A 12,200-nucleotide genomic window follows, 5' to 3' on the forward strand; every position below is an offset into this window, starting at 1 on the left:
ACGGGAGAGTTTTGTGTTACACGAAAACTCGTACGCTACTTTCCTTCCTATCTAACTCGCAGCCTCGATCCTTTCTCCCACCTCCACCTCGATTTATATTTTTGTTGGAACGATAGTTAAAACGATTGTAGAAAATGTACGAAGCTCGTAGCGACTCGTTTTTCGCGTTAGAAAGTTTGGTGGGTTTCACTTTTCGATCGTTTCGCGTGATGAAATGTGTGCGCTCGTTCCTCTCTTCTCCTTTATTCCCTCTCTCTTTCTCTCTCTCTTCTTATACACGGTCTTATCACAAAAGGAAGTTGATAAAAGAAGCTAAATCAAAATGTCGAATGAAGCCCGGCTATGAAACTTCCTCCTTCCACAAAGATGATGTTTATTCTTAGTTGTGTGTTGACAATTTTTCAGTAGTCAGCAAAAAAAGGGTGAAAGACGCTATCGTTCACGTAAATTTATCCAATGAATGATTCTGACACGATAAAATAATAATAATAATAATATAATTCCGGGCGAAACGCTATATATTTTAAATTTCGAAACGATAATATTAACGTATTATATTACTTTTATTACATCCTGTTGTAGAGGAGGGAAAAAAATCCGAATAGTAAGTAAATATTACGAAACGATAAATATCTACTGTTGTCTCTTCTTTTGGCCCTTTACGTTACACACGTTATTCACTATTTGAATTTTTTTCCCCCCTTTTATCTGCTCTGTGGTGGTGCAATGTGTAGTAAAGTAGATATCTCCTCGTATCTCTTTACGCGTTCCCCACTATCTATCACATCTTCATTCACCTTTATTATTTAATATTTATGACGTCTAATTATTCCGTGTACACAGTCGAACGGTTTACAACAATACGTCAAAGTATTTTACGGATATTTGTCTTTCTTCTCTCGTTTTATCTACGATCGTACCCAACTACTATTACATTCTTCTTCAAACATTATCCTGGCAAACTTGCTTAACGATAAAAAAAAAAGATTTTGTAACGAAGCCACATGTTATATCTGGGGAAATTGTGGAAAATTTTTAAAGTGTAAATAAATGGAACGAGGCCTCGAAAAGAGAGAAGAGAGAATCTTCTCTCTGAATATAATAGTAATATGACCAGGTAAGGAAATTCTCAGCCGGGTAAGGAAATTCGTGGCGCGGTGGAAAAATAAAAGTTAAAAAAAGCGTGGGGCGAGCGAGAGACCCTTGTTATATTTACAAGATGTTCGAGAAGCGACGACGAGGCGACCCGAGGACTATTATACGAACGCAGGTGTCGATGCAGATGTTGCGTACAGCAGCAGCAGACGGTGCAACACTACTACCGCGTGTATGAAAATTTTAATGAAACTTTTAAACCAATCACTAATATTTAACATTCGAAATGCCACAAGTGTCTTCTTACATGTATATCAGTTTCGTATATATATACATATTCTTCTCCTGCATCCAATTATTGTTCGACGTGTACGACTTAATATCGTATTCGGGACTAATATTTACCGTATCGATAATTAGGAAATTTGGATGGATGGATCGTTGTTGATGGAACAGGTGTAACAGGTCGATACAAAAGATTCCCTCCTCTTTAAAATTTAACCAGGCCCGTGTTTTTTTCCCAGATATAACTCGTCTATAACTCGATGCGAAAGGAGGAAACGGTTTGCTTTTCTTTCTCGTTCCAGGTAGAAGTCGAAATGTTGTGATGGCCGGGACATCTCGACGTCCGAGCTCTGAGCTCGGACCGGACCTTTCATCCCCCACGCCGCCCAAGAAATCGAAATTCTCCGAGGCCTCGATCGAGGGAAGAGCCGAGAAGGAACATGACTTGAGCACGGAGGAGTTGGAGAGCGTGGAGAAATTGTCGGGTGCGGCGGCATCCTCCTCGTTGCCTGAGAACACGATTGAGGTGATACCGGGGAGCGCGTCGGAAGCCAATCCGTTCGAGATCGGCGGGGAATCTTTGGAAAGCGCGAAACAGAGCAGTTTGGAGGGGCCGGCGAACGTAGCAGGTTCCTCGAAGGAGGGCCACTTTGCCAGTTTCGAGACGATCGCACAAATGAAGTACAGCGGGCAGAAAGAGTTGTCCGGTAGTTCTAACAAGAGGTCGGAGTCGGACAGCGACGTGCAAATTCAAACTTCGATAATCGGGGAGGATGCGTCGTATCAGGAATTGTCTTTGATCGGAAATGGCGCTTACGGCACGGTGTACAAAGCTAAAGACTTGAACACGGGCCAAGTCGTGGCTTTGAAGAAAGTTAGGGTGCCCCTGACGGCGGACGGTCTGCCTACGTCCACGTTGAGAGAAATAGCCACTTTGAAGCAACTGGAAAGATTCGAGCATCCGCACATTGTAAGCCTCGCTATTGCACGATTGTTACTTGCCGTTTCCATTTGCATTTACACTCTTACATTCTTTGTTACGCGTGCAGGTAAGATTATTGGACGTTTGTCAAGGGAATTATCTACACTTGCCTTCAGCCGATGGAAGGTCGGAGAGATTGGATCGAGGATTGACGTTGTGGCTTGTGTTCGAGCACGTGGAAAGGGATCTGGCATCTTACATGTCCTCTTGTTCGCAGACAGGAATCCCTCCTCACGTGGTGAAACAAATGTCGAAGGAAATACTCAGAGGTGTGGAATTTTTGCACAGTCATAGGATCATACACAGGGACTTGAAACCTCAAAATCTGTTGGTAACCAGGGAAGGAAGAATAAAAATTGCAGATTTCGGTTTAGCGAAAACGTACGATTTTGAAATGAGGTTGACTTCTGTGGTAGGTGATCTGTATCGAATAAATCATTCATAATTTTACGTTCCAACAACTAAATCGTAGAAATTATTGTACTATAATACAGGTCGTGACACAATGGTATCGGGCTCCAGAAGTCCTCTTAGGCTGCTCTTATGCAACTCCTGTTGATATTTGGTCTGTTGGATGCATTCTAGCAGAGTTAAGTAGACTTGAACCTCTATTTCCTGGTACGAGCGAAGGTGATCAACTCGACAGGATTTTCCAGTAAGTTAATAAAGATATTCGATATTTCTTTGGAGAGAAGAAAGGAGATGATTTGAACCGAACGAATGATCGAACCGATTTCCTTTACAGAATAATTGGAACTCCATCGCAAGGGGAATGGCCTGAAAATGTATCTCTCAGTTGGACTGCTTTTCCTTATAGACAAGCAAAATCTTTTGCGACTATAATATCTGATCTCAATGAATATGGGCTAGATTTAATTAAAGGTATGCTTACCTTTAATCCTCATAGACGATTAACCGCGGCTCAAGCTCTCAGACATCGGTATTTTGCTGAAGATGATTCGTGATGATTAGTTTTCTTGAGTATTTTTTCTTTTCATCTTTGATAATTTTTTTTTTTTAAATGCAGACTGATGTTACGGTATCCAAAAATACGTAAGCATGTTATTTTATTTTTTTTTTTTTTTTTTTTTTTTTTTTTTTTTTTTTTTTTTTTTTCTCTTAGCGTAAGAACATCATAGTACTTTTCTTTTTTTAGAAAATAGTATAGTTTATTACGAATATAATACACGAATATGAATCTTCGTAATTATATACGGCTTATAAATATTCCTTTCTTATTAAGGAATTATAATTGCAAAATACGTTTACTACAGTTTATGAAACCATCGTTATATTTAAATTCTATAGCTATTGCATTTGAAAGATCGTCGTAATTTAAGTATACATAGTCGTTAAATAGTACAGTAAGTAATAGCTTTCTAAGCTTTGTTTAGATAATCATATAATTTCCATTATTTGTGTATGTAACAATGACATTATTGATATTTATTTAAGTAATATACCTAAATAGCATTTCCGTTTCTATTTTCTATTTTCATATGATAGTGATGAATCTATTCGTATTTCCACGTTATTTCATTTTCACGTTATAATACCTCTCGACTAGTAAATATTTTCTAATAAGAATAAATAGGATTCATCTCCGCGCACCAAAAACAATTTCTTATAATGATTGATTAGGTGTGCCTTCCAAAGTTGTTGGAATATTCATAACCTATGCCTTAATTTTCTATGTAATGCTAAACTTAATTATAAGCATATTATTAAGTAGCATTATTCTTGTAAGACTGGGGCCTATTGACCCGTTAGATTCGTTGGAAAGATATAGGATTTCCCACAAAAAACCAGAAAGTACACTGCCATATGTAATGTAAAACAAATAATAGCACGTAAAATGTATTTTATCTTCAGTATATATAAATCATATGAATAATATTTATATATACATATACATATATAAATATTATTATATATATATATCTAAGTAAGTACATAATTTGTAAAAATACGTGAAAAACCTTTAAAAAGACTGTACAACAAAATAAAGATTTTATAGTTTTATATATCGAAACTATTCTTAAACCAAAGCTAAGTTAAATTAAGCTAAAAGAAATTTATACTGTTAGTTAGATGAAGAAACAGATAATATAATATCGTGATGCAACATCGTATCGTATTCAAATTGGCCGCCATTTAATATTCGTGACATGGCATCTTGAACATTGCCGCTTTTTTACTGTACAACAATAGTAATGAATTTGTGATAGTCATGTGTTAATTTTGTAGACAAAAATATATTGAATCCGCTCGAAATGAGATTGTTTTTAAATCTCGGGATAACTTCATGTAAACAGTTACTATATATCAATACCAATCTATTAAATCGTTCTTCATGTTGGAAAAAAATGGCGACCGAAGTGGAAAAAGCCCAAGTTGCAGTTCCTACTGGAGATACTATTTTCGGCAAGATACTTCGTAAAGAAATACCTTGTAATTTCATTTATGAAGATGATAAGGTAAAATGAATCGAATTATTTAAAAATTATTTTTAAATTTCAAATGTTATATTTCCGTTTTATTAAAAAATGTAAGTAAGGTTATATATTTTGTTGTGTTTCCATGACAATTTTTTTTTTTTTTATATTTTATTAAATAATTTATCATAACATTTTCAAATCTTAATCTTTGTGATTTTTGAATATCTTGTAATTATATTCCTTTGAATAATAATTCAATATTTTAAACATTTTTTTTGTAACTGCTACTATGAACACGTAAAATTTGAAATATTCTTATATAATTTATATCCTTGTTAAGATTCTAAAAAAAAATTTTTTAATATTTTAGTGCGTTGCATTTCAAGATATAAATGCTCAAGCACCAGTGCATTTTCTAGTAATTCCACGAAAACCAATTTCACAACTTTCAAAAGCCGAAGATGCGGACGAAGCTTTGTTGGGCCATTTAATGCTTATTGCCCGTAAAGTGGCGAAGCAACAAGGCCTCGATAATGGTTTTCGTTTGGTTATCAACGATGGTAAACATGGTGCACAATCGGTATATCATTTGCATATACATGTTCTCGGTGGTCGCCAAATGCACTGGCCCCCAGGCTAAAAAATTCCATTTCATTTAATACAATTCTATACGCAGTTATAAATTTTAAGAAATATCTTTTGTCAATAATAAAGTATTGAAGAAAATATTGTTGCTTGTAATTAATTATTTTTATTATAAAATTAAAAATGTTATAATATTCGAAAAATGTTATTTTGAAACCAAATTAAAAATCTATTCTTTTTTATATACTTCATATACGAATTGTATATCATTTTCTTCTTGAATTCCTTGTGGTATGTTTGGATCTCTAAAAGAAAAAAGAAAAAAAAGAAAAAAAGGAAAATAGTTTTATAATGAAATTATTATAAAAAAAACTTACTCTGTTAAAACGAAATCATTAGGGATAGTTGGAAAAAATGTATCACACTCAAAATATTTTTTTATTCTAGTCAAATATAATCGGTAAAAATTTGGAGATTCCATTGCTTCCTGCGATTAAATTTAAATTGTAATTAAAAAATTCTAATTAATTTTATATAAACAACACACCTTGTAAACGGAACTTCCTCCTGTTACCCATATATTTTCAATTCGATCTTTAATTTTTTCAATAACTTCAAAAGCATGTGGAATATTTTTACATACAATCACATCATTTCCATAATCCCTAAATATTTTTAATGATTTCTTTATTATTTTTATTATTTTTCTTATTTTATTAGTATTTTATTATAAAAATAAGTCTTACAAAGATTGTGATGTTAAAACAATATTTATTCGATTTTTCAAAGGCCTATTTTCTTTTGGAATAGATTCCCATGTTCTACGTCCCATCAATACAACATTTCTTTTGTTTGGGTTTTTCGTATTCGTAGTCATATATGTAAAAAATGCCAATTCACTTCTATACTAATTTAATAACAAATAGATTAAAATGCGTTATTCATATTTAAATTATGATATATGCGTTATTTTTTTACTTGAGTTTCCATGGTAATGTTCCTTTTATACCAATACCCATTCCTTCACATGTTGCTGCAATTAAATGTAAATTCATTTTTTAACACTAAACTTAACACTAATTATGAATGAATCTGTATGAACCACTATAAATTTTTCCACCACACTAATTTTTCTTAACACGTGATTATTAAAAATCATTAATTCTCCAATCCACACACGCGGTTTGGTTTATCAGTCAATTATATTTAGTCAGTATATTATCTTAATTGTTTAATCGTTATATACAATAGCTCTATATAAATTCAAATTGATGAAACAATAATTAAGATATCTACCATATATATTAAAAAAAATATATATTATATATATATATATATATTTATATATATTTATATTATATATATTTATATATATATAATATATAATAAAAAATATATATATTATATATATATTTATGTATTTAATTATATATTATATATATATATATATATGTATAATGGAATATGGAATTATTTTACGAATACCTATGGTAAAATGAATTACTGATTCTCCAACATACCTTAAAATATTGATATAATATAAAGAACAATCTTCAAAATAAAACTGTATTCAAAAATAGGAAAGGATTTATATTTATAAATATATATTTATAAATATATTATAATATATATTATATTTATATTATAAATATATTAATTTATATTATAATATTATAATATATTATATTTATATTATAAATTTATATTTATTTATTTATAGTGTAACATATTTAATTCATTTATTTTAAAATTCAAACAATCAATATAACTTAATATTGATAAAAAATTTGCTGGAATTGATTAATATTAAATGAAAATGTTAAGAAAATTTATCGTTATCCACAAGTACTATAATATATATAAAACGATTCGATAGATTCGATAAATTATTCAATAGATGGCAGCACAGTTTAGTCTTTTAGTATCATGCGACATTTCAGCTTTAGACGTAATAACCAAACTTTGTTCTTGCATATTTGAAATATTAATTACAGTATATTAAATTCTTTACATTAATTGGATTACTCGTTAAGTTTGATTACATCATAAGGTAAAAAAATTATTATTACTGTTTATTTTGATCAAAATATATATAATCATAAAATAATCATTGCTTTAATTGAACATTAGAATGATTATTTTACACGTTGTGAACATTGATTTCGAAACTATTTTTATTTCATTCAAGTTTATTTCGTTCAAATTGTCTATATTTTATTATTTATTATTTATAAAATATATCTATATAAATTTTTCAAATATTCTTTATAAATTTCAATACATCGAATCTTATAAGTAACAAAAGTATATAGGTTATTGTTTCAAAAAAATTTGATAACAATTCAAATTTTTATTCAAAATTAATTATTATATTATAATTATCTTCTAAGTATACCAAAATAAGGAAATTTCTTATAATTTCGTTATTTTTTTCAAAAATTCGTTTATTAATTTTTATTTTTATATATTACATAAGTTTGTACTTTTAGAATGTCTGGTCGTGAAGGAGGTAAGAAAAAGCCTCTTAAGGCACCGAAAAAGGAACAAAAAGTTTTGGATGAAGAAGATCTAGCATTCAAGCAAAAGCAAAAGGAGCAACAGAAAGCACTTGCTGAAGCTGCTAAGAAAGCAAGTCAAAGAGGACCTCTTGTAACAGGCGGTATAAAGAAATCTGGCAAAAAATGATTTATTTAAGACTGATGAAAGATGCAATCAATATGCACACCATGTTCTTATCAAGACATGATTTTGATATTATTAACTAGTATACCATCCAATTTTGGATTTCCTACACACTGATAAATAATTAATATCTGTAAATAAAACATTTATGAACCGAATCACAGCAATATATGCATTTCATAGGTATTTGCATTTTTATCGTTGAACAATTTAATATGTTTCATATGTTTGTAATTGTTCTATTTAAGTATTAAGTATGGATAATAATAAAGTAATAAAATTCTTATTAAATAACTTGTTTCTAGAGATTGGAAAAAAATTTACAATCCTATGATCGTCGATTTATTATCGTTGGCTAAATTATTTTACTTATAATTAATGTTTCATACTTCATACTTTTTAATTGCTTAATCCTATATTTGATCTCATTTAACTGTCAAATAATAAACCGTTGCATCAATTAACCTTGAATTAAAATACTCTAAATAAAGATTTTAAATTCGTCTCAATGATATAGTCACGTGTATTAAATTGGCGATATGATTATAAAATTTTATCGATAAATTACGAAGTTATAAAAAACATAAATAATAATTAATAAATAATATTTATTAATTTTATTTTTTCGAACATTTATTTCTTTAGATCAAGTACAAACATATATCCATTGAAGAAACGTGAATTACAGCTGATTGCCATATGATCGGCAGTGTTGGCAACTTTCGCGAAAAAAATTTCTTAATCGTACTCTCTCTAAACCTCTTCGTTTCGTATTGTATTAATTTTAAAGCGAAATATATATTTTAGATAGGCTAATAACGCAGTTTTCGATGTTCTATTTATTTAAAAAAAATAAATTTTATTTGAGCATTCGTATAATTCTTTTAAGTTCTTTTTAAATAAATAAAGAAATTTAATAAACATTTTATTATTCTGCCTCCTAATCTTTTATTCGTGTATCGTAAATTGTATTATCATATTATTTGAAACGAATCTTGTAATATGAAAAAAAATTAATAAGATTACGTAATGTATTCCTTAAAAAGAATCTATAATGCATACAGTAAATATTTAGACTAAATATTATTTCATTTGGTTTTAGATAAATCTTTGAGTCCCATCGTATCGGAATAGAATAGTTACTTTATTGAACGCATATTGGTGAGCGTGAGATCTCACGAAGAGCTGTCACTGGCTGGGTCAGTTGGCAACAGACCTTCGAGGTGGTCATAACTGCTTGTGCTGTCCTAATCCTGCATCCGTCAAAACTCTCTTATCGAGTTTGCATGTAAAGAATAGTCGAAAGAGTTCTCGTGTGTGCTGTGACAGAAAAGATATAACAGCGAGGAACGAATTCACGAGTGCGTCGATAGTTCGGGAAAACCATGGAGCTCGTTAGGATCATTTGACCCACGGGAACGACTCCAGGCTCGGTGGATCGTGCTACCTCGCGTGATATTACAAATCGGTGAGTACAAGCCACTCTCTTTCTCTTTCTTTGTGTGACAGTTTGTTTCTGTTCTTTTAACGAAGAACAAAGACGAAAAGTATTCTCTTTCTCATTCTATCATATGTGTCATGTAAATGCTTTGTATCGTGAACAATATGATGCATGTATTGCGTGTGCCCACGAAGGGACACCATGATATTCACCTGCATCACTTACCATATTGCAAACTTTATGCTTTTTTTCGACCTCTTCCACCCTCAAAGGGTTGTACCGTAACTACTAGTGAGATGATCGAGCGCGATTTCCTGGCTTGACATGTGTGGGTAACACTGTAGTCATATAAACGGCTTATTGTAGTGTATTGTGAGAGGAAAAGAAAAGAGCATAGAGTTAATGCGTATATCTAGTCTCTTGCCACGCGTATTTCGTTCGGGTAAGAAGTTTGGATTTTTTTCATATTGTAACGTTGCAAACTTTTTGATAGAAGGTCATCAGTTTGTATAATTTATTTTAGCTGATAAATTAGACAACCGATAGAAATATGTTAGAAGAAATTCATGCAATTGATTAAAAATTACAACATGTTAATTTTCTATTCGTGATGTAAATTTGTTATGTCTTTGATATTTTAATTTCTTTTTTTCGATTTTATTGCGTTTAATCATTTTGGATATAAAAAAAATTGAATTTATCCACGATAGGTTATTTGATCAATCATCAGATAATATGATTACTAAATTTCATAAATTTTTAAATTCTTCGTGTCAAATTCATAAAATTTCTCGATCTTATTTAAATTTAATCTATACAATAAATCACATTTCTATTGGTAGGTTTAATTTAAATCTTACGAAATGCTGCTACTTTAAATGCATAGAAAATACGTAATTATTTTACATCTCAAAATCATTGCTAGACGATACCTTGACACATCGAAGTATTGCACAACGCTGTTCGTTACGAAAAACCGTTGATCATTCTTTTGAAATTGTTCAAATCGTTTCCACGTCTCAATCGATTCCGTGACTCGTCGCGATGAATCGCGAAGAATCGTGAAATAATCGCTGCGACAAACTTATGACGCATTCGAATGCACACGTGGAAAAGCTCGAGGGTGAGTGGCGTGTCACCGACGGTGCTTTAATATAACTCGATATAAATCACGAACGTATCGAGGTTAACTTTGACCTTCTTAATATAGCGGAACCTCATGCTTCGGAATTCTCATATTCTTTATTAATTTCGACCACGTATTGCATCAGTATTTTGACGTATCGAAACTCACGTGAGTAGCAGTGATTTAATAGATTTAACATGAGACTTTATACGCGATATTATTAAATATGTGGAAATTACTTTAATCCAATCCTTCTTTTTTTTTTTATCCAGTTTTCTTTATTCAAATTGTGCACGCTATTATTATGGTAGTGCATTGCGTCAGACTTCCAATAATGAAAACCACGTGTACGGTGGAACTATATTAAGGTAATTACGAAATAACACACATCCACGTCCAATTATTATATTTCGATTGAAAGGGTTTCGTGTTCGATGAGTATGGAAAATTTTAAAATTTGATCACTCGTGAAAGATAAAGGGATTTACTTAAATATCAAAGTACGTTAACGATATACAGTTACAACACATAAATGTTCAATATTTTTGTGATAATATCGTTCGAACGAAGAACAATTAGTGCAATTAGTGCAATTTTTCGTGTCCGGATACGTGTATTTTGTCTTCTCGGTTGTCTGCATTCTAAGTGCATCAGTTTCTCATCGTTAGTTTTGGCCTCGTCATCGCGCTTGTGTATTCGCTGCGGTAACCTTGTGCAACGCTTTACCGATTCGCACCTACGTGAATCTTCAATACAGAATCCTTTTTTTTTTTGCATTAAGAAGATAACAACGGAACGAGATTTTTTTTATTCCGTTGAATGAATTCAAATTGAGCTTCCGTATCAATTGATACCAATTAGCTGCGTTATTACAAAGATTGCACGTAGGCATCGCTTACGTCAATTATTGATTCGATTCGAGCCTACGAAAAAAATAATTATATATCTTAAATAGTTTTTTTTATTTTTACCTCTTTTTAATTCTTTTTCTCGTCGTCACAAACGCGATTCCTCGTACATACGAGATTATGTGAAATATTTCATAATCGTTTCTTACTTTGGACGAAGTAAACACGGTTATAAACATTCGAGTTCATGATCGTTTAATGACAACAATCAATTCTTATACGAGTTCATTTCTATGCGCATAATATAATACCAAAATTGATACGAAACCAATGGTCAAAGTTCGATCATACATATATTCAAACCCTATGCATATATTTCAGGTAGGAATTCAAAGGTTCATTATAGATAGAAAACGGAGAGTGAATAGAGAAATCTATTCTAAGGTGATGGTTAGTTTCGATCGGACACGTTTAACTCTTTTAATATTCTTTAACTTGCAACTCGGTGAGAAAAAAAAAATCTATCGAAGCATACGAAGGAAATTTTTCCTGTTAAGTGAAAAAATTTAAATTTCGAATGTAACACGTTATAAGATTAATCAAGTACACACAGAGTATTTAACGATATTACGTAAATATACGTTCGTATGACTGACACAAAAGCTGGAATTATCAGGGATCTTTTTGAATCTCATTTAAATACATTACGTTCGTAAAT

The 12,200-nt window shown here is 31.2% G+C and overlaps 5 protein-coding genes across 11 annotated transcripts in view; 4 read left to right on the plus strand and 1 right to left on the minus strand.

Moving 5' to 3' along the window:
- The window catches only part of LOC408406 (cyclin-dependent kinase 4), a 20,345-nt gene extending 15,709 nt beyond the window's left edge, over nt 1-4,636 (plus strand). For 5 of the 6 annotated variants that reach the window (XM_006558499.3, XM_016915773.2, XM_006558500.3 and 2 more), the window contains 4 exons: nt 1,683-2,350; nt 2,430-2,774; nt 2,857-3,017; nt 3,108-4,636. In XM_006558499.3, coding sequence (XP_006558562.2) covers nt 1,703-2,350; nt 2,430-2,774; nt 2,857-3,017; nt 3,108-3,327 — 1,374 coding nt within the window. In that variant the 5' untranslated portion in view covers nt 1,683-1,702 and the 3' untranslated portion in view covers nt 3,328-4,636. The remainder of the gene's footprint in view (nt 1-1,682; nt 2,351-2,429; nt 2,775-2,856; nt 3,018-3,107) is intronic. The other variant, XM_016915775.2, reaches the window with a different exon arrangement.
- LOC102656183 (histidine triad nucleotide-binding protein 1) lies at nt 4,519-5,636 on the plus strand. Its single transcript, XM_006558482.3, has 2 exons — nt 4,519-4,839; nt 5,171-5,636. The coding sequence occupies exons 1-2, from the start codon at nt 4,636-4,638 to the stop codon at nt 5,438-5,440; spliced, it is 474 nt and encodes a 157-aa protein (XP_006558545.1). The 5' UTR covers nt 4,519-4,635; the 3' UTR covers nt 5,441-5,636.
- On the minus strand, nt 5,292-6,693 carry LOC410422 (dihydrofolate reductase). Of its 2 annotated transcripts, none has more exons than XM_393902.7 (5): nt 6,364-6,693; nt 6,132-6,287; nt 5,933-6,050; nt 5,763-5,872; nt 5,292-5,690 (listed from the first exon to the last, which is right to left on the minus strand). In XM_393902.7, the coding sequence occupies exons 1-5, from the start codon at nt 6,438-6,440 to the stop codon at nt 5,615-5,617; spliced, it is 537 nt and encodes a 178-aa protein (XP_393902.1). In that variant the 5' UTR covers nt 6,441-6,693; the 3' UTR covers nt 5,292-5,614. The 2 variants fall into 2 exon arrangements, with proteins under 2 accessions (XP_393902.1, XP_006558546.1); XM_006558483.3 differs by having other exon boundaries at nt 6,132-6,292; nt 6,364-6,680.
- A 578-nt stretch (nt 6,694-7,271) lies between these two features.
- On the plus strand, nt 7,272-8,361 carry LOC408407 (translation machinery-associated protein 7 homolog). The gene is made up of 2 exons (XM_003249265.4): nt 7,272-7,435; nt 7,875-8,361. Exon 2 carries the CDS (start codon nt 7,876-7,878, stop codon nt 8,068-8,070), a length of 195 nt encoding a protein of 64 aa, XP_003249313.1. The 5' UTR covers nt 7,272-7,435; nt 7,875; the 3' UTR covers nt 8,071-8,361.
- An 881-nt stretch (nt 8,362-9,242) lies between these two features.
- LOC410423 overlaps nt 9,243-12,200 on the plus strand; it is a 32,671-nt gene continuing 29,713 nt past the window's right edge. Inside the window, exon 1 of the mRNA XM_026444755.1 lies at nt 9,243-9,535. The gene's annotated coding sequence lies outside the window, so the exon portion shown is untranslated. The remainder of the gene's footprint in view (nt 9,536-12,200) is intronic.

Source organism: Apis mellifera, linkage group LG13 (assembly GCF_003254395.2).
Source record: "Apis mellifera strain DH4 linkage group LG13, Amel_HAv3.1, whole genome shotgun sequence".
In the NCBI taxonomy this organism is placed as follows: domain Eukaryota; kingdom Metazoa; phylum Arthropoda; class Insecta; order Hymenoptera; family Apidae; genus Apis; species Apis mellifera.